At 37.4% G+C, this 20,210-nt stretch overlaps 1 protein-coding gene across 1 annotated transcript in view; it reads right to left on the reverse strand.

Moving 5' to 3' along the window:
- Nucleotides 1-4,867: 4,867 nt before the first annotated feature.
- The window catches only part of LOC127640475 (PDZ domain-containing RING finger protein 4-like), a 56,166-nt gene continuing 40,823 nt past the window's right edge, over nt 4,868-20,210 (reverse strand). The window contains 6 exon segments of the mRNA XM_052123072.1: nt 4,868-6,913; nt 6,916-7,948; nt 8,664-8,780; nt 11,278-11,379; nt 12,971-13,033; nt 13,181-13,279. Of these exon segments, the coding sequence (XP_051979032.1) occupies nt 6,543-6,913; nt 6,916-7,948; nt 8,664-8,780; nt 11,278-11,379; nt 12,971-13,033; nt 13,181-13,279 (1,785 nt within the window). The 3' untranslated portion in view covers nt 4,868-6,542.

Here is a 20,210-nt window from a genome sequence, read left to right on the forward strand (position 1 = left end):
AGTGTCTCAATAATTATGACCGTAATGTAAATATGACTATCTTTGACTTAGTGTCTCATAATTATGACCGTAATGTAAATATGACTATCTTTGACTTAGTGTCTCAATAATTATGACCGTAATGTAAATATGACTATCTTTGACTTAGTGTCTCAATAATTATGACCGTAATGTAAATATGACTATCTTTGACTTAGTGTCTCAATAATTATGACCGTAATGTAAATATGACTATCTTTGACTTAGTGTCTCAATAATTATGACCGTAATGTAAATATGACTATCTTTGACTTAGTGTCTCAATAATTATGACCGTAATGTAAATATGACTATCTTTGACTTAGTGTCTCAATAATTATGACCGTAATGTAAATATGACTATCTTTGACTTAGTGTCTCAATAATTATGACCGTAATGTAAATATGACTATCTTTGACTTAGTGTCTCAATAATTATGACCGTAATGTAAATATGACTATCTTTGACTTAGTGTCTCAATAATTATGACCGTAATGTAAATATGACTATCTTTGACTTAGTGTCTCAATAATTATGACCGTAATGTAAATATGACTATCTTTGACTTAGTGTCTCAATAATTATGACCGTAATGTAAATATGACTATCTTTGACTTAGTGTCTCAATAATTATGACCGTAATGTAAATATGACTATCTTTGACTTAGTGTCTCAATAATTATGACCGTAATGTAAATATGACTATCTTTGACTTAGTGTCTCAATAATTATGACCGTAATGTAAATATGACTATCTTTGACTTAGTGTCTCAATAATTATGACCGTAATGTAAATATGACTATCTTTGACTTAGTGTCTCATAATTATGACCGTAATGTAAATATGACTATCTTTGACTTAGTGTCTCAATAATTATGACCGTAATGTAAATATGACTATCTTTGACTTAGTGTCTCAATAATTATGACCGTAATGTAAATATGACTATCTTTGACTTAGTGTCTCAATAATTATGACCGTAATGTAAATATGACTATCTTTGACTTAGTGTCTCAATAATTATGACCGTAATGTAAATATGACTATCTTTGACTTAGTGTCTCAATAATTATGACCGTAATGTAAATATGACTATCTTTGACTTAGTGTCTCATAATTATGACCGTAATGTAAATATGACTATCTTTGACTTAGTGTCTCAATAATTATGACCGTAATGTAAATATGACTATCTTTGACTTAGTGTCTCAATAATTATGACCGTAATGTAAATATGACTATCTTTGACTTAGTGTCTCAATAATTATGACCGTAATGTAAATATGACTATCTTTGACTTAGTGTCTCATAATTATGACCGTAATGTAAATATGACTATCTTTGACTTAGTGTCTCAATAATTATGACCGTAATGTAAATATGACTATCTTTGACTTAGTGTCTCATAATTATGACCGTAATGTAAATATGACTATCTTTGACTTAGTGTCTCAATAATTATGACCGTAATGTAAATATGACTATCTTTGACTTAGTGTCTCAATAATTATGACCGTAATGTAAATATGACTATCTTTGACTTAGTGTCTCAATAATTATGACCGTAATGTAAATATGACTATCTTTGACTTAGTGTCTCAATAATTATGACCGTAATGTAAATATGACTATCTTTGACTTAGTGTCTCAATAATTATGACCGTAATGTAAATATGACTATCTTTGACTTAGTGTCTCATAATTATGACCGTAATGTAAATATGACTATCTTTGACTTAGTGTCTCATAATTATGACCGTAATGTAAATATGACTATCTTTGACTTAGTGTCTCAATAATTATGACCGTAATGTAAATATGACTATCTTTGACTTAGTGTCTCATAATTATGACCGTAATGTAAATATGACTATCTTTGACTTAGTGTCTCATAATTATGACCGTAATGTAAATATGACTATCTTTGACTTAGTGTCTCAATAATTATGACCGTAATGTAAATATGACTATCTTTGACTTAGTGTCTCAATAATTATGACCGTAATGTAAATATGACTATCTTTGACTTAGTGTCTCAATAATTATGACCGTAATGTAAATATGACTATCTTTGACTTAGTGTCTCAATAATTATGACCGTAATGTAAATATGACTATCTTTGACTTAGTGTCTCAATAATTATGACCGTAATGTAAATATGACTATCTTTGACTTAGTGTCTCATAATTATGACCGTAATGTAAATATGACTATCTTTGACTTAGTGTCTCATAATTATGACCGTAATGTAAATATGACTATATTTGACTTAGTGTCTCATAATTATGACCGTAATGTAAATATGACTATCTTTGACTTAGTGTCTCATAATTATGACTAATGGAAATATGACTATCTTTGACTTAGTATCTCAATAATTATGACCGTAATGTAAATATGACTATCTTTGACTTAGTATCTCATAATTATGACCGTAATGTAAATATGACTATATTTGACTTAGTGTCTCATAATTATGACCGTAATGTAAATATGACTATCTTTGACTTAGTGTCTCATAATTATGACCGTAATGTAAATATGACTATCTTTGACTTAGTGTCTCATAATTATGACCGTAATGTAAATATGACTATCTTTGACTTAGTGTCTCATAATTATGACCGTAATGTAAATATGACTATCTTTGACTTAGTGTCTCAATAATTATGACCGTAATGTAAATATGACTATCTTTGACTTAGTGTCTCAATAATTATGACCGTAATGTAAATATGACTATCTTTGACTTAGTGTCTCAATAATTATGACCGTAATGTAAATATGACTATCTTTGACTTAGTGTCTCAATAATTATGACCGTAATGTAAATATGACTATCTTTGACTTAGTGTCTCAATAATTATGACCGTAATGTAAATATGACTATATTTGACTTAGTGTCTCAATAATTATGACCGTAATGTAAATATGACTATCTTTGACTTAGTGTCTCAATAATTATGACCGTAATGTAAATATGACTATCTTTGACTTAGTGTCTCATAATTATGACCGTAATGTAAATATGACTATCTTTGACTTAGTGTCTCAATAATTATGACCGTAATGTAAATATGACTATATTTGACTTAGTGTCTCAATAATTATGACCGTAATGTAAATATGACTATATTTGACTTAGTGTCTCAATAATTATGACCGTAATGTAAATATGACTATATTTGACTTAGTGTCTCAATAATTATGACCGTAATGTAAATATGACTATCTTTGACTTAGTGTCTCATAATTATGACCGTAATGTAAATATGACTATCTTTGACTTAGTGTCTCATAATTATGACCGTAATGTAAATATGACTATCTTTGACTTAGTGTCTCATAATTATGACCGTAATGTAAATATGACTATCTTTGACTTAGTGTCTCATAATTATGACCGTAATGTAAATATGACTATCTTTGACTTAGTGTCTCATAATTATGACCGTAATGTAAATATGACTATCTTTGACTTAGTGTCTCATAATTATGACCGTAATGTAAATATGACTATCTTTGACTTAGTGTCTCATAATTATGACCGTAATGTAAATATGACTATCTTTGACTTAGTGTCTCAATAATTATGACCGTAATGTAAATATGACTATCTTTGACTTAGTGTCTCAATAATTATGACCGTAATGTAAATATGACTATCTTTGACTTAGTGTCTCATAATTATGACCGTAATGTAAATATGACTATCTTTGACTTAGTGTCTCATAATTATGACCGTAATGTAAATATGACTATCTTTGACTTAGTGTCTCATAATTATGACCGTAATGTAAATATGACTATATTTGACTTAGTGTCTCAATAATTATGACCGTAATGTAAATATGACTATATTTGACTTAGTGTCTCATAATTATGACCGTAATGTAAATATGACTATCTTTGACTTAGTGTCATAATTATGACCTAATAAATATGACTATATTTGACTTAGTGTCTCAATTTACGTAATGTAAATATGACTATATTTGACTTAGTGTCTCAATAATTATGACCGTAATGTAAATATGACTATCTTTGACTTAGTGTCTCATAATTATGACCGTAATGTAAATATGACTATATTTGACTTAGTGTCTCATAATTATGACCGTAATGTAAATATGACTATCTTTGACTTAGTGTCTCATAATTATGACCGTAATGTAAATATGACTATATTTGATTTAGTGTCTCATAATTATGACCGTAATGTAAATATGACTATCTTTGACTTAGTGTCTCATAATTATGACCGTAATGTAAATATGACTATCTTTGACTTAGTGTCTCAATAATTATGACCGTAATGTAAATATGACTATCTTTGACTTAGTGTCTCAATAATTATGACCGTAATGTAAATATGACTATCTTTGACTTAGTGTCTCATAATTATGACCGTAATGTAAATATGACTATCTTTGACTTAGTGTCTCATAATTATGACCGTAATGTAAATATGACTATATTTGACTTACTGTCTCATAATTATGACCGTAATGTAAATATGACTATCTTTGACTTAGTGTCTCATAATTATGACCGTAATGTAAATATGACTATCTTTGACTTAGTGTCTCATAATTATGACCGTAATGTAAATATGACTATATTTGACTTAGTGTCTCAATAATTATGACCGTAATGTAAATATGACTATCTTTGACTTACTGTCTCATAATTATGAATTTGTATCTCATGGGTTTTACTTACCAAAGGGGGGGGAAATACAGATGGTTCATGACAGTTTAATTCATTCAGGCATGTCAAATGGACTCCAGCAGTTTCACTCATTTTAAAAGAGATTTTTGAAGAAAAATGTATTTAGTGTCAAAATATCACAATGACCACACATTCATCTGGCCAAGAGAGACGACTACAGATTATTTAAATAAGACTGAGAACATATAGCCAGTGCAAGTACAGAAATTTACAATTGAAATGTACAGTCTTTGCTTCAATAAATAAATAAAACCAGATCCAGAAAAGTGAACTCAAAGACATTGGTTCTATAGAAAGACAAACATCTGTGTGAACCATATCTGAAACCCTTCATTAAATGAGATCCACTGAGCAGAACCAGCGTTTGAGCAATGGGAAGCATTTGATCAGGGTGAGAGTACATTTAGATGATTTATGCTGGTACGTGTTTAGTATTCCATGTGGGTTAATGAATCGGCAACACTTCTGCAATATGATTCATCCACATTTACCATGAAACCTATTCACCTGCTGGTCACATAAACACAACATTGGACTTTGTAGAGGGTGTCCTTTTAGAAACCATAAAGTTAGGAATGACTCACTCGCTGTGTGTAAATATTTGAATAATGTCAGCTGGTTTTATCTGGTCTTGGGAACTGGTCCAGCGTCTGGCAGAGGTAGAGAGGTGGAACCGGCCCAGTTCATGTTTAGCTACACAAGTTGTCTACTGTTTGGTTCAGAGAGCTGGTTTGGTTTAGTTCTCATTTTAAATACATGATAAAAATCCTCCAGCACAAAATTGGACTCCGCAAGGTTGATTCAAGGCAGGTAATTGCACAACAATTCACATTCTGCTGAAATGTAAACATTTGATGAAGGTTACTTCACTGCAAAAAAATTATATTCTTTACAAGTATCGTTATCTTAAACTTACTCTAAATTCAGGCTACCTGCTAAGCAAATCTGTGCATTATATTAGCGTTTGTTTCAGTGGATATACAGTACTGTGCAAAAGTTTTAGGAACTTAGGGAAAATGTTGCATAGTGAGGATGTCAATGAACGTCATACAAAGTTAAATCAATATTCGGTGTGACCACCTGTGTCTTCAAAACAGCCCCAATTCTCCTCGATACACCTGCACACAGTTCTTCTATCTATTCCGGCTGTCTCAACCACTTCTGTCTCTTTACGTATTCTCAGACTGACATGATGCCCAGTGGGGGGGCACTGTGGTGGCAATGCCATCTGTTGCAGGGCTCCCTGTTCTTCTATTCTATGTGCAAAAGTAATGTTTGGGAGTCTAAAATGTATATTTCCTATTGACACACTAAAGCTGATAATATAAATGGCCATCTTAAGACAAATGCTTTTGTGAAGCATCTTATGTGCCGAAGACTTTTGCACAGTACTGTATGTTGCATTTAAGTATTTTGATTTTGTTTTTGGGAATTTTTTGACAAATTTCTTATTGTTTTTTATCTTAATGTCATGAGGTTTAAGCTTACATCATCAAGTATCAGGAGCAGTTTTGATTACCAGGTGAATGTTATTTTTACTGGAAAAAAAAAACAGACAAAGATACTCACTAAAACTATTATTTGCTGCATGTGAGTAAAGAAATTAAACATAGGATTAAGAAACTTCCTTGAAGTACTTCTTACAGTAACAAAACATGTGATGAAACTTGTTTATTTGCTTAAAAAACATTGATCGTTTAACAAAGTGTGAAAAATATTATTGTCTTATAAAAATCGCCACATTGAACGAGGCAAAAGTAGATCGTACCACATGGGGTAAAGTCTGAGAACTATACAGTCGTAACCGAGAGGAAGGCGTTGTGAACTTTGGATGCTTCGGGCGCTTTCGCTCCATGCGTCATCAACTCCTGAATTGTCATCCAGTTGTCCAGAATCTTCTTGTTGCGTTTCTTCATCATCTTACGTTGACTGAGTTCGATGATGCTAACCTCCTTGCGTCCCTCTCCGCCGCTCTGCGGGTTCTCGTGCAAGCTTTCCAAGCGACTCCGCTGCATGAACTCTCGCCGCCGCCGCTGTTCTTTGGCTCGTATGAGCTGCTGTTTGCGCTCTTCTTTGCTCCAGTAGCGTCCCATCTTCATCTCGCTCATAGCGTCGTCGTCTGTTGTCATACCTCCGCTGCGTTCCTCCTTGATTTTGAGCGTCGCTCCCGCAGCAGTCTGTCTCGGACTGGCCGTTTGGTGATGTACCGAGTCCCATCACTTCTTACCTTGACTTTCCACTCCATCTTAGGTTCTGAAGGCTGGCCGACCTGGGAGTCGCTCATTCCCAGAAGGCTGTGGGCGAATTCAAAGGCAGACTGCTGCTGGATCAAGTGCATGTAACTCTGGTAATGTTGCGAAGGTGCCGGGACGACCGCTTGCTGGTGACGTGGAGAAAAGTATGGGATCCTTGAGTGAAGAGTTTTCCTCGGAGAGCTCTCGTCTTCCGCAGCAGGCGTTTGGTCGGATTCTGAGGGGTTGCTGTGGTCAGGACTGCCGCTCGGCACTCTCCTGAAAGGTGGCGAACCATGACCAGCTAGGAAACTAGTCTTGAGGTTCTTCTGATTGCTGAGGTTGACCATCCTCTGCATGGAGTGTTCTGGAGAGCGGTCCATGTTGAGAGGCGTACTGCGAGAGCTCTCCGCCGTGTTGTACGCACTTGAACTGTCCTTGTCTGACTTCTCGGGATGCTCGCTGATGTCCGCCAACTTTCCGCCGTGGCGGGGGCTGCGGGGTCCCGGTTGCAGCTGGTCTCGCTTGTGCAGTTGATGCGCTTGCATGATGTTCTGACACTCCAGCTCGATGCTGCACAGTTCCTCGTTGAGCAGTCGCAGCTCGTGTTCTACGCCGCTACGCTGCTCCGTCAGGCTGCATTCGATGGTGCTGCTGCGGGTGTAGAGGAGGTCGTACTCGCCGCTGTTGCGGATCTGATACTTGAGCTCCAGGAGCTGTTGATAATGATCTCCTTCAGAAGTATCATGATCCAGTCCATCTCCAGAGCGATGCGATGATGCTGGGCCGTCCCGGTTCTGACCCGTAGCCTCTCGCCGCTGACGCAGACACCGAGACAATCTCTTCTGGATCTGCGCAAGAACGTTCTTCTCAGAAGTTTCCCCTGACACGTCCATCTGACCCACTAACTTCTCATGACTGTAGGAACAGGAGGCTGTGATGTCGTCATCTTGCGTTCTTCTGGCCTGTAGGGAGATTTTCAGTGGATGTTATTCAAACATCTGTATGTTTACACATAAATCAAAGACATAATCTACCGAGACTTCATTACTGAAAGGTTTTTATATAAAACTCGTGTCATTTGGGAGACTGAGGCAATGAATTAAAACAAAACACGTTTCTCTGCTTTTGTTTGAACTTTCAGGCTGGGGAGTGTCGAATATGAAAGTATGATTCATAACATTGGGAATTTCAAATATTCTATTTTTAATGCTCATTGCCCTTGTGAGACATGAATGCACTTGAAAAGAAACCAAAGTTTTACTAAAGCTCAGTATGAAGCTACTCCCATGAAAATAACTTTGATTTCGGAAGAAGATGTGAGTTGTTTGCACATACAAAAGTCACCACTACAACCAGGGCTGGACTAGTAATCTGTCATGCCGGGCATTTTCCCAGGGGTGGACTGGCCATCGGGAGAACCGAGTGAGCCTGTGGGTGGTACGCAAAGTGGGCTGCAATAAGCTAAAATGAGCCACTGCGTTATGCAGAACTGACCATAACCCCCCCATTGTACTGCCCTGACTACAATGCTAGGGTTTTATTGGTGGTTGCTATGCTGTTCCTGAGGTGTTCTGAATGGTTACGTGGTGCAACTAATAATTGAAAATGGCCAGATGCTGAATACTCTCATTTAAAGCATATTTTTGCTACGTTTGAATGTTCTTAATTGAGTCTGACCTCCTCTTCAGCTGCTCTCTCCATCTCCTCCTCCTCTTCTCTCCTCTGTTCCTCCAACATCTGCATCTTCAGCTCCTCCAAGAACTCACTGTGTTCATCGTCCAGCCACGGCTCCTCCTGAAACCACACAATTGTAACGGTATCTCGTGAACAAAATCACTGACAAACATGTTCGTTGACAGATTTTATTTTCATTTAGTTAATGATAAAGAAGATGTGACCAAACATCTGGACCATAAAGAAACTATTTTAATGACATGTTTTAATATGCATTTACGTTACATAATGAAAATGATACATTCTTAAAAAACCTCAGAAACTATATCAAAGTAGAATTGATATGAATTCTCTGTGCATTGTTATTAATAAAAGGCTTCTAGTTCTGTGAGATTCTTGGGCCGTCTTGCATGCACTGCTCTTTTCAGGTCTATCCACAGATTTTCGATGATGATTAGGTCGGGGACGGTGAGTGCCATGGCAAAACCTTCATCTTGGACCTCTTGAGGTCATCCATTGTGGATTTTGAGGTGTGTTTAGGATCATTATCCTGTTCTAACATCTAACATCTTCAGCTTCTTTACAGATGGTGTGATGTTTGCTTCCAGAATTTGCTGGTATTTAATTTAATCCATTCTTTCCTCTACCAGAGAAATGTTCCCCGTGCCACTGGCATCAACACAAGCCCAAAGCATGATCGATCCACCTCCGTGATTAACAGTTGGAGAGGTGTTCTTTTCATGAAATTCTGCACCCTTTTTTCTCCACATTCCTTTGCTTATTGAGGCCAAAAAGTTAGATTTGAACTTCATCAGACACAGGACTTGTTTCCAAAATGCATCAGCCTTGTTTAGATGTTCATTAGCAAACTTCTGATGCTGAATTTGTGGCAAGGATGCAGGAAAGGTTTCTTCTCATGAAGGTCATATTTGTAAATGGTAAATTATATCTGCACTTATATAGCACTTGTTTAACCTTAGCGGTATTCAAAGCGCTTTACACTGTGACTCATTCACACACACACACACACACACACACACACACACACACACACACACACACGATGGCAGAGCTGCTATGTAAGGTGCTAGCCTGCCATTGGGAGCAACTTGGGGTTCAGTGTCTTGCCCAAGGACACTTCAGCATGTGGAGTCATGTGGGCCGGGAATCAAACCACCAACCCTGTGATTAGTGGCCGACCCGCTGCTACCACCTGAGCCACAGCCGCCCCATGCCAGGGACTTGCCTCACCGGGTAAGTGAGGAAACTATATGATATTTATCAACAAACGATATTTGTCACAGTAGAACAGCGCACCACTACTCCAGAATCTGCTACATCTTCCTTAAGGTCTTTTTCTGTCAAACAGGGGTTTTGATTTGCTTTTCTTGCAATCCTACGAGGAGTTTTCCAAAACTAAAATCTTCCAGACCACAACTTGACCTCCACCGTTCCTGTTAACTGCCATTTCTTAATGACATTACGAACTGAGGAAACGGTTACCTGCAAACGCTTTGCCATCAATTATTTTAATGTTCAGAGTGCTTGGCAGCTGCTTAGAGGGGCGCATGGCTGCTGATTATTAGGACAAGATTTGAGGAGTCAGAGTATGTATAAAGCTTTGAAAGCGTGCATCACCTGGCCATAGTCCTAACAAGCTAATTAAGGTCTGAGACCTCAGTAAAAGTGATCAGAGAGCTCAAATCTCTTGGGGTGCCCAAACATTTGCATGGTGCTCCTTTCCTTTTTTTCCCACTCTATTCCTCTCAATTGTGCATAACAAAAATAATACACTAATCTTGCTTCAAATGTTGAAAAGAACGTTTCATCTTTATGTCTTTTGGAGATCAGTTCATCAGTTGCATGCCACTGTAAATGCAATATTAAGCACTAGCAGGAATGTGTAACTTGTGTTGTGAATACATGTAAACCATTGGTATAAAAACAAGGAAAACAGAAAATTGCTAATTTTGTTCTTAGAAAATAAAGAATATAGTAACTTGAAAGCGAAAAATTCTGTATATTAATTTCATTGAAGGAGCTCAGCTGCTTAAATGTTTCAATATTTGATTTAAAGTTTGGTGTTACAGTTTGACGTGTGATTTTGTCATTGTGCACATGATCATCAAAAATATGTTCGTTGACTAAAACTGGCTAAAATGACATGACAAAACTTTGAGTAATCGTAAAGGACATTTTCATCAAAAGGCTAAATCTATGAACACTGTATCTTTAAATGTATAAAATCATTCAGAGGACTCGATCTGTGTTGTGATACACCAAACACATGACCTCTTGACCTCTTTAACACCTCACACTCAAATTAAACATCCATTTTTATGGAAGTAAATTTACGGTCAGCGAATATTTAATTACAGCGATCAAGAGAGTCGGATAATGTTCTCACAAGCTGCTCTGGATTGCGACGGTTGTTTCTCACGTGACCTGAGAACTGACCCCGCGCTATATTAGCATGCTATTAGTTTTTATGGCTTACGGTTGGAAGTCAATTATCACCCGTGTTGAGGGGAATGTGCGGAGCATCCGTGTGTCTGCATCTTTAAAACAGATGTTTGGCTCGATAATGATGATGAAGATGCTTTACATGAATACATACCTGCATTTCTGTTCTGGCGAGCAGCAGCACAATATTCCTGCATTCTTCATTAGAGAGAACAGATACTGCTTCCTGTTTGTCCTGAACATCCTGACCATTAATCTGAAACACACACACACACACAACGTCAGCCAATGAGATGCTGTCCTTCCTCTGTGTGGTTCAGTTATCTTTGTATGATAAAGTGTAACAGTAAAACAGTGTTGTGTTGTGTTCACACGGCATCAGATGCAGCTCCACACGTGTGCAATGTCTTGACACGCCTGATTTGTTGAACGGGACACAAACGCGTGATGTTATTCTAGTACAGTGTGAGAGAACTTCACATTAAAGACGCAGTCCTGATATTGTTTTTATCTTATAATATTACTATATATAGTATACATTTATGTTATTTGTTATATATGTTGTAAACATTTATTATTTATGCTTTAATATTATTGTTATTTATTTTGTATACATTTATGCTTTAATATACATTTTAAATAATTGTTATTTTATTTACATTTGATATTTATGCCTTAACAAATATATACAAAATATATTATTTATGTTTTAATTTATATATTATATTCATTTGTTACTTATGCTCTAATATATGTAGCATTTATTTATGTTACATTTGTTAATTGTTGTATGGATTTTTTTATTTGTGCTTTAATATATTCTGTATATAATCTATATTTATTTATGTTACATTTGTTATTTTTTATATTTGTTATATACATCTGTTTTTTGTGCTTAAATATTATTTTATTTACATTTGTTATTTATGCTCTAATATACATTATATTTATTTATGTTACATTTCTTATGTTATATGTATCTGTTATTTGTGCTTAAATATATTATATTTATATAGGTTGTACACATTTGTATATTGTGCTTTAATATATGTTGCTTATGTGTTATTTATTTTGTATACATTTATTTATGCTTATATATGTTGTATATTTTTATGATGTTGTAAATATTTATGTTATGTTTTAATATCTACATGTTATAATGTAATGCAGAAATAATTTGCTTAAAATTTTGGCAGAGAAAATAACATTAGTACTACATATAGTGCCACATACCATTTACGCTTGTCCCATATATCAGATAATCCAATTAATAATACTTTGGCACAAAAATAATTTCAGAATTGTGCTAAAAACTCTTCAGAATTCCTTTGCAAGCACATAAAGTTTTGCATGGGCGTTTAAATCGACACGCTTCGCCTTTAAGCTTTTCAAGAACTCTCAGTTATGAGTTTGTTATTACAGTTTCTGTTCACATTTCTCCATCAAAAACTCATCTCTGCTCTTCAACAACTGCAGGATGTTTATCTGAAGAACAGACTCAGTAGTGTTGTGTTCTCCAGCAACATCAGCAGCGCTCTGGTGTAATGACCCTGAACACACCACCTGCTTTCATGCAGGTCCTGTAGCACACTCCAGCAGTATGTTAGCCAGTAACGATCCTCCACAGATCACAATGTCTCCCTCCGGACTCATAAGAAGCCCCATCTTTCTCTCGCCATTGACACCGAATGATGCTGCTGACTCAAACGCTCTTGCTGCCGCGGGTGCAGTTCTGTGCCCTCACAGGAGTTACGTGCCCTCATTAAACACCAACGAGTCACTTGCGGTGAGACAATGCAATGCAAAACTCCTCACAAACATCGGATGAAGCTGAGAGGTGAAGTTACCTGTAAAATACGGTCGCCTTCTCGGATTCGACCATCTTGAGCAGCGATGCTGTTCGGTTCGATCTGTGATTGAGAATAACAGAATGTCAGTACTTGGTTACAACACTAATACAACACACAAACAACAGGACTTCAGTCAGGGTAGATGCAAGTTTTCAATGACAATCTGATGTTGGTGTTTGTGGAGTGTGATGAAAGCATCTGATTCACCTCACTGACGTATATGGCGATGTCTTCCTCATCGTCTGTCCGGTAACACAGCGTGAGGCCGAGCTTATCTTGACTGTTCACTCGACACAATTCCACTTCCTGTCAAAAGACACCATTTACTGTTAGTCCACACATGTAATGATGACAGCTGAAAGAACGCTGTACTTCCCTCATCATTTACTCACCCTCATGCCATCCCAGATGTGTATGACTTACTTTCTTTCTTCACCAGAACACAAATGAAGATTTTTAGAAGAATATTTCAGCTCTAAAAGTCCATACAATGCAAGTGAATGACCTTGACCAAGTACTACTGTAGATTGGAAAGACCCAGGACCAATCTGGATATCTCACACCCCACCCATGCAACCCCGATCAGACCAGCAATCAGACATCATCTCACAGCATTTAAATCTTGCTGCCTCCCATCTCCCACTCACAATCAAAGAGCAGGACGTTAACAAGCTACTCTGGGAGCGGAGAACAGGACAAGCACCCGGTCCTGACTCTGTCTCTCCATCTGCCCTGAAACACTGTGCTACTTATCTTGCACCTGTGTTTACAGAGATCTTCAACCAGTCACTGGACCTTTGCACAGTTCCTGCCTGCTTTAAAACCACAACCATTGTTCCAGTCCCCAAAAAGACAAAGAATAACAAGCCTGAATGACTACAGACCAGTTTCATTGATGTCAGTAGTCATGAAAACATTCGAAGACTTGTGATGGCTCACCTAAAGTTACTGACCCACTGCTGGACACATTACAGTTTGCATACAGAGCTAACAGGTCTATAGATGATGCATATAGGTCTGCACTTCATGCTCCAACATATTGACAGCTCAGGAACCTACAGCAGATCTGTAAACTTTAGCTTTGCGTTTAAATCCATAATTTCTACAGGTCAAGCTCTCTCGGCCAACCGTTCCTGATGCCACCTGCAGGTGGATAATGGACTTCCTCACCAACAGGTAACAACAGGTATGGCTTGGAAAGTGCATGACAGGCCTACTAACTATCAGTACTGGAGCTCCACAGGGTTGTGTGCCATCTCCACTTCTCTACTCTCTCTACACAAATGATTGAACCTTCGACCCCTCAGTGAAGCTGCGCTCTACTGTCACCACAGCTGACTCCTTTAGATTTCTAGGAACTATCATCTCTCAGGACCTTAAATGGGAAGCAAACATCCTCTCCACAGCCAAAAAAGCAAAACAAATGATATACTATCTGAGACAGCTTAAGAAGTTCAACCTGCCACGGTCAGTGATGGTACGTCTGGTACGGGTCAGTCACGGCTCGTGAACTAGGCGACTCCAGCTCATCATGCGCTCAGATGGAAAAATCATTGGCTGCAGTCTGCCCCCCTACAAGATCCAGGAATCAGTTGACAAGATCATCAGAGATACATCACACCCTGCTCATCACATCTTCAAGCTCCTGCCATCTAGGAAGCACCACTGAGACATAAACAGTTTCTTCCCCTGAGCAGAGGCCTTCATTAACAACTGAACTTCACCAATAAAACTGCATCACAAAAACTGAATTCGCTGCAACAAGGGATAAGAACTCATGCATCAGTGCTTTGCATTTATTACATTGTTTACCTCTTTTCCTCATTTTGTTAATTGTTCTTAAATTATTGTTGCTAGCCTCCATTTATTTATTCTTTCTTCTCACAACATTTGCACTCATTACTTACACACCCATGGGTATTGTATTTGCATTGTATTCTAATCTATACATGTTATATTGTTTAGTATATTGTGTATTGTATATGATATGCCATAAGTGTACATTCTATGTGTATTTTGTATATTGTGCATATGTGAGAGTGGTGGTGGTGTAGTGAGCTAAAGCACATAAATGGTAATCAGAAGGTTGCTGGTTCGACCCCCACAGTCACCACCATTGTGTCCTTGAGTAAGGCACTTAACTCCAGGTTGCTCCGGGGGGATTGTCCCTGTAATAAGTGCACTGTATAATACATTGGTACTCAGAAGGTCACTGGTTTGATCCCCACAGTCACCACCATTGTGTCCTTGAGTAAGACACAACTCCAGGTTGCTCCGGGGGGATTGTCCCTGTAATAAGTGCACTGTAAGTTACTTTGGATAAAAGCATCTGCCAAATGCATAAATGTAAACGTAAAAGTGAGCACTTGATGTGGCATGTTTAATTGTCCTTGGAGCAAAACACCAAGTTAAATTCCTATGGCCAATAATTTTTCTCAAAGATACGACTCCAGTGGTTTAATCCATGTCATCGGAAGTGATATGATAGGTGGGGGTGAAAACATTCATATTCAAGTCCTTTTTTTTTTACTGTAAATTCTCCTCCCTGCTCAGTCAATCTCCACTTTCACTTTCTTCTTCTTGTGTTTTTGGTGATTCACATTCTTCATGCATATCGCCCCCTACTGGGCAGGGAGAAGAGTTTATAGTCAAAATATTGATCTGTTTCTCACCCGCTCCTATCGTAACATTTCGTTTAATCCATGAACACATGGATTAAACCACTTGAGTCTTCTGGATTACTTCTGTTTCCTTTATGTGCTTTTTGGAGCTTAACATTTCTGGTCACCATTCACTTGCATTGTATGGACCTACAGAGCTGAAATATTCTTCTGAAATCTTCATTTGTGTTCTGGTGAAGACAGAAAGTCACACATCTGGGATAACATGAGGGTGAGTAAATGATGAGAGAACTTTCATTTTTGGGTGTACTGTCCCTTTAAATGAAGTGAAATCATAGTCTTTAGTCGCCAATAGCGGCAAATGCAACATATATATTTATCAATAACAATAAACTATTATTCCAGTAAGTAATAAAATACTCATTACTATAAGTGTAGACGCATTTAATTTAAAGTCCTCCATCTAAAACTGTTTTAAATAGAAATGTGCTTATTCTTGTATAATTATTATGCTCAGATTGATTGAGAGGCTATTTTTGCAATATTTGCACTTTTAAAAATGTATTTGTCACACTACAGGACTGTTTAATTGAACACGAAGACAAAATGAAGAATGCAAATGATGAGAAACTTAAATGAAGAGCAGTTTCAGCACCTACAATACACACTTTCATTTATACATTCATATATATTTGAAAGTAAAATCTTATGTTTAATGGACACGTTATGCTCCAACTATCCAAATATTTATTGACTGAATGTTGCTGCATCGGAAGACAAAAAAATCAAACCCCATGAAAATTGAAATAAGAATAAATGAATATTTTCAGCGTTTGTCAGCGACACTGAACATGTCAAATATTCATCAGCACTTTGAAGTCACTGTTCATTTATCATGCACTGTTTTCATCAAAACTGCTGTTTATTTTGTAATTATGCTAATGAGCATTAATGTATTCAGTCAGACGGTCGCTGTGATTAACACACAGAGTTGCGATACGGATGTTTACAGTTAAATATGTTCTCAACATGAGGTCAACACGTCTCTTTACTGCCGTCTTTTGTCCAAGAGGTTTAGAACTACATTTCTTCAAATGTAATATTTCTGTCTAACCCTTTATAGTGTGATCAGTTTTCAGCTACTAATGGATCTGAGAGACGTCCGCTCTCTTCTGAAGGTCACACAGGACTTCATCAGGGGTCACACAGGGGTCAGAGATTCTATATTTCACCCACAGATGTCCAGAGACTGAAACATCATGAAAGCATAAAAACCCTCAAGAACAAAAGAGGCAAATAAAACTAGCTAAAAAACCCCACCTGCTTCATCTACAGCCGCGAGCAGCACAAACACACACACACACACACCTTCATCAGCCCACAGCGACTGCAATAAAACCACCGGACCAGAGACACACAGATAATTACTCTCCAGAGACACACACACACACAGAGAGGAAGTGGTGAAGGAAACGAGTAAACTACACTGTCAGACTCCTCGTGTCGTGATTGTGACACTCTGATTCCAGATGAACTCTCAGATCTATAATTGAGTGTTTCTGAAGGAGTGAAGAACAGCTGCTGATGATGAGAAACACACACACACAAACACAGACACACACAAACACTGATAAACTCACACACTAATAGACACACACAATCACACACACTCTCTCTCACACACAAAAACACACAGATACTCACATACACACAATCTCACACACACACATACAGACCCAAATACAGACGTACACACACACACACTCACTCACACACAAACACACTCTCTCACACACATACACACTCACTCACACACATACACAAACACATACAGATACTCACATACACACACTCACTCACACACAGATACTCACACACACTCACTCACACACATACACAAACACATACAGATACTCACATACACACACTCACTCACACACACTCACTCACACACAAACACACACAGATACTCACACACACACTCAGACACAAATGCACAGATACTCACAGACACACACACTCTCTCTCACACATACACAAACACACACAGATACTCACATACACACACACTCACACAAATGAGACCAATGAACAATATCATCTTATTTTCTATCTCGTTTCCCTGAAATATCTAAACATCTTGCAAATAAATATTCTGTGTTCAACACAAGATCAGCTCAATGGACAGCGTTTGTGTCATAATGTTGATCACCACATAAATGTATTTCGACTCGTTCCTCCTTTTCTTTAAATGTGTGTTCCGAGACACTTATAATGGAAGTCAATGGGGTTTAATCTGCACACACAGATGTGTGTGTGTGTGTGAGAGAGTGTGTGTGAATGTGTCACAGTGTAACCCCTAAGGTAAAAAGGCGCTATATATGTGCAGACCATTAACATCAGAATATCATCTGACCAGCATTATGCTGCATTCTCTAAAACACAGGTGACGGCCAAACGGCGAGTCATTACTCAAACTGCGGTTTGGTTTCTCTCTTCATATATCATGAATGATCAGTGGCGGAGATGTGTGGCTTTATAATAGATTTGCGAATGCACAGGGCAATATTGAGCACACACACACCCCGAGCGAGAGCAGAGCGGTTTATTTGAGAGGTTTGAGCGAGCGCTAAGGACTTTGGAGAGAGCGGAGAGATCCGTGCTGGCACCACCGGTACATGGACGCGCTCTCGCATGACATGCATGTGTGCGCTCAATATTAACAGTATTAATACTCCATTAGTCTTCACGAGACATTTTGATTGTATTTATGTATCTCTTGACATGCACTGACGCCCCCCAGCTTGAAAACCGTGGCAGTAAAGAGATCAGCACTGAACGCAGTCTAATATATTATTTGAGTGATGACAGCGTCATAAACGCACACACAAATCTCCCGTGAGGAGGAGACCGCCGCTCTGCACACGCAGCATGACTAAACCATCAAATCAATTCAGATGAAACAAATAAAGTGGCATGTAATCTGCTTAAATCCTTCCCACAATGCATCTGTCCTCAAATGACTCGGATACCGACACTGCTTGAAAGAGTCATTATGTGCGTTCAAAGAGTTTGAGTTCATCGCGATGATGTCATCTGTCAATCAGGGATGATGAACGACGGGACAAAATAATCAAAACTGCCTCATTATAAAACTGAGAGATCCGACACTAAAATCCGATTGAATGAACCTCGTTAAAAGAATGAGACGTTCAGTAGAACAGTCACGCTGCTCTTTTCCATCCAGTGAAAGTGGACGTTATTTATTCGGTCAAATATGCCCAAAACTTCATTCCAAGTCTTCTGAAGTCATGTGATAGTTTAGTGTGAGGAACGAGTGAATCTTCCTGTTTTGAGTTTGTCAGTGTCGCTCTCTCTTCACTTTTATGTCATTTATAAACGTTCCTATAAAAGGAATAATTCACCCCAAAATAATCATTGTCATTGTTTACTGACTCTAATGTCGCTCTAGCATAAAATAACAATTAATAAAACCTTTGCACACACATCTTTTAGCCTGTCAAGCTCCAAAAAGGACCAAAAACCCATAAAATCGCAGTAAAAGTCATCGTTAATAATATCAAACCTAAAAGCTTCTTGCAACATGAAGTTTGGTCCCAAAACCCGATGAGAACATTGAGGTGTGATGTCATCGCTTATTAATAATTTAATTTGATTTGAGGGTCGATCATGTTCGAATGGCTTCAGATCACTTGGAATAAAGCACACGCAGTCGTATCGATTTCCCGCGGCACTGCGAGAAGGGGCAGCTTGAAAGCTCGTTCCAAACTAATATTCTTCTTCTTCTTTTCAAGGTCCTTCCATGAGGCTGTTAGCGAAGGTTTACATGAATATAGCTGTGTTCCCTTCAGAGTACACACTTCAAGAGTAGTGCACAGGGACGAACACCTTTGATTGAAAAGCAGCTATAAATGTATTTGAGAGCAAATAATAATGAACATTTCTGTTCATTTCACAAAGTGATCGTATCTAAGACTCGGAGTATCGAGCAGGAGTTGGATCGATTAATTTGACTTATCAGGGATAGGACAATAAACTCACGATTTGTGTATAGATTACATATTTATTTTAAACAATTTGTTTGTTTTGATTATTATAATCACATTTGAACTTTTTTTTTAATTAAAAAAAATTCTATCTTTCTATCAATTAACATTATTTCTTGAAATTGTTTATTTAATATGAGCAGTCAATGTTTGAAATAATGTTTAATAACATTAAGTTTACATTCATTTGTATAATTATATATATATATTATATAAGCCTTTTAATGGTACTGTCACTTTAAAGGTCATTCTGCCCCTTTTCACAAGATGTAATTGAAATATTTGGTGTCCCCAGAATGTGTCTGTGAAGTTTCAGCTAAAAATAACCCACAGATCATTTATTATACCATGTTGAAAATGCAAATTTTTTGGGTGGGAATAAAATGAGCTGTTTTAGTGTGTGTGTGTGTGTGTGTGTGTGTGTGTCTTTAAATGCAAATGAGCTGTTTTTGTGTGTGTGTGTGTGTGTCTTTAAATGCAAATGAGCTGTTTTTGTGTGTGTGTGTGTGTGTGTGTCTTTATATGCAAATGAGCTGTTTTTGTGTGTGT

This window comes from Xyrauchen texanus, chromosome 49 (assembly GCF_025860055.1).
Source record: "Xyrauchen texanus isolate HMW12.3.18 chromosome 49, RBS_HiC_50CHRs, whole genome shotgun sequence".
In the NCBI taxonomy this organism is placed as follows: domain Eukaryota; kingdom Metazoa; phylum Chordata; class Actinopteri; order Cypriniformes; family Catostomidae; genus Xyrauchen; species Xyrauchen texanus.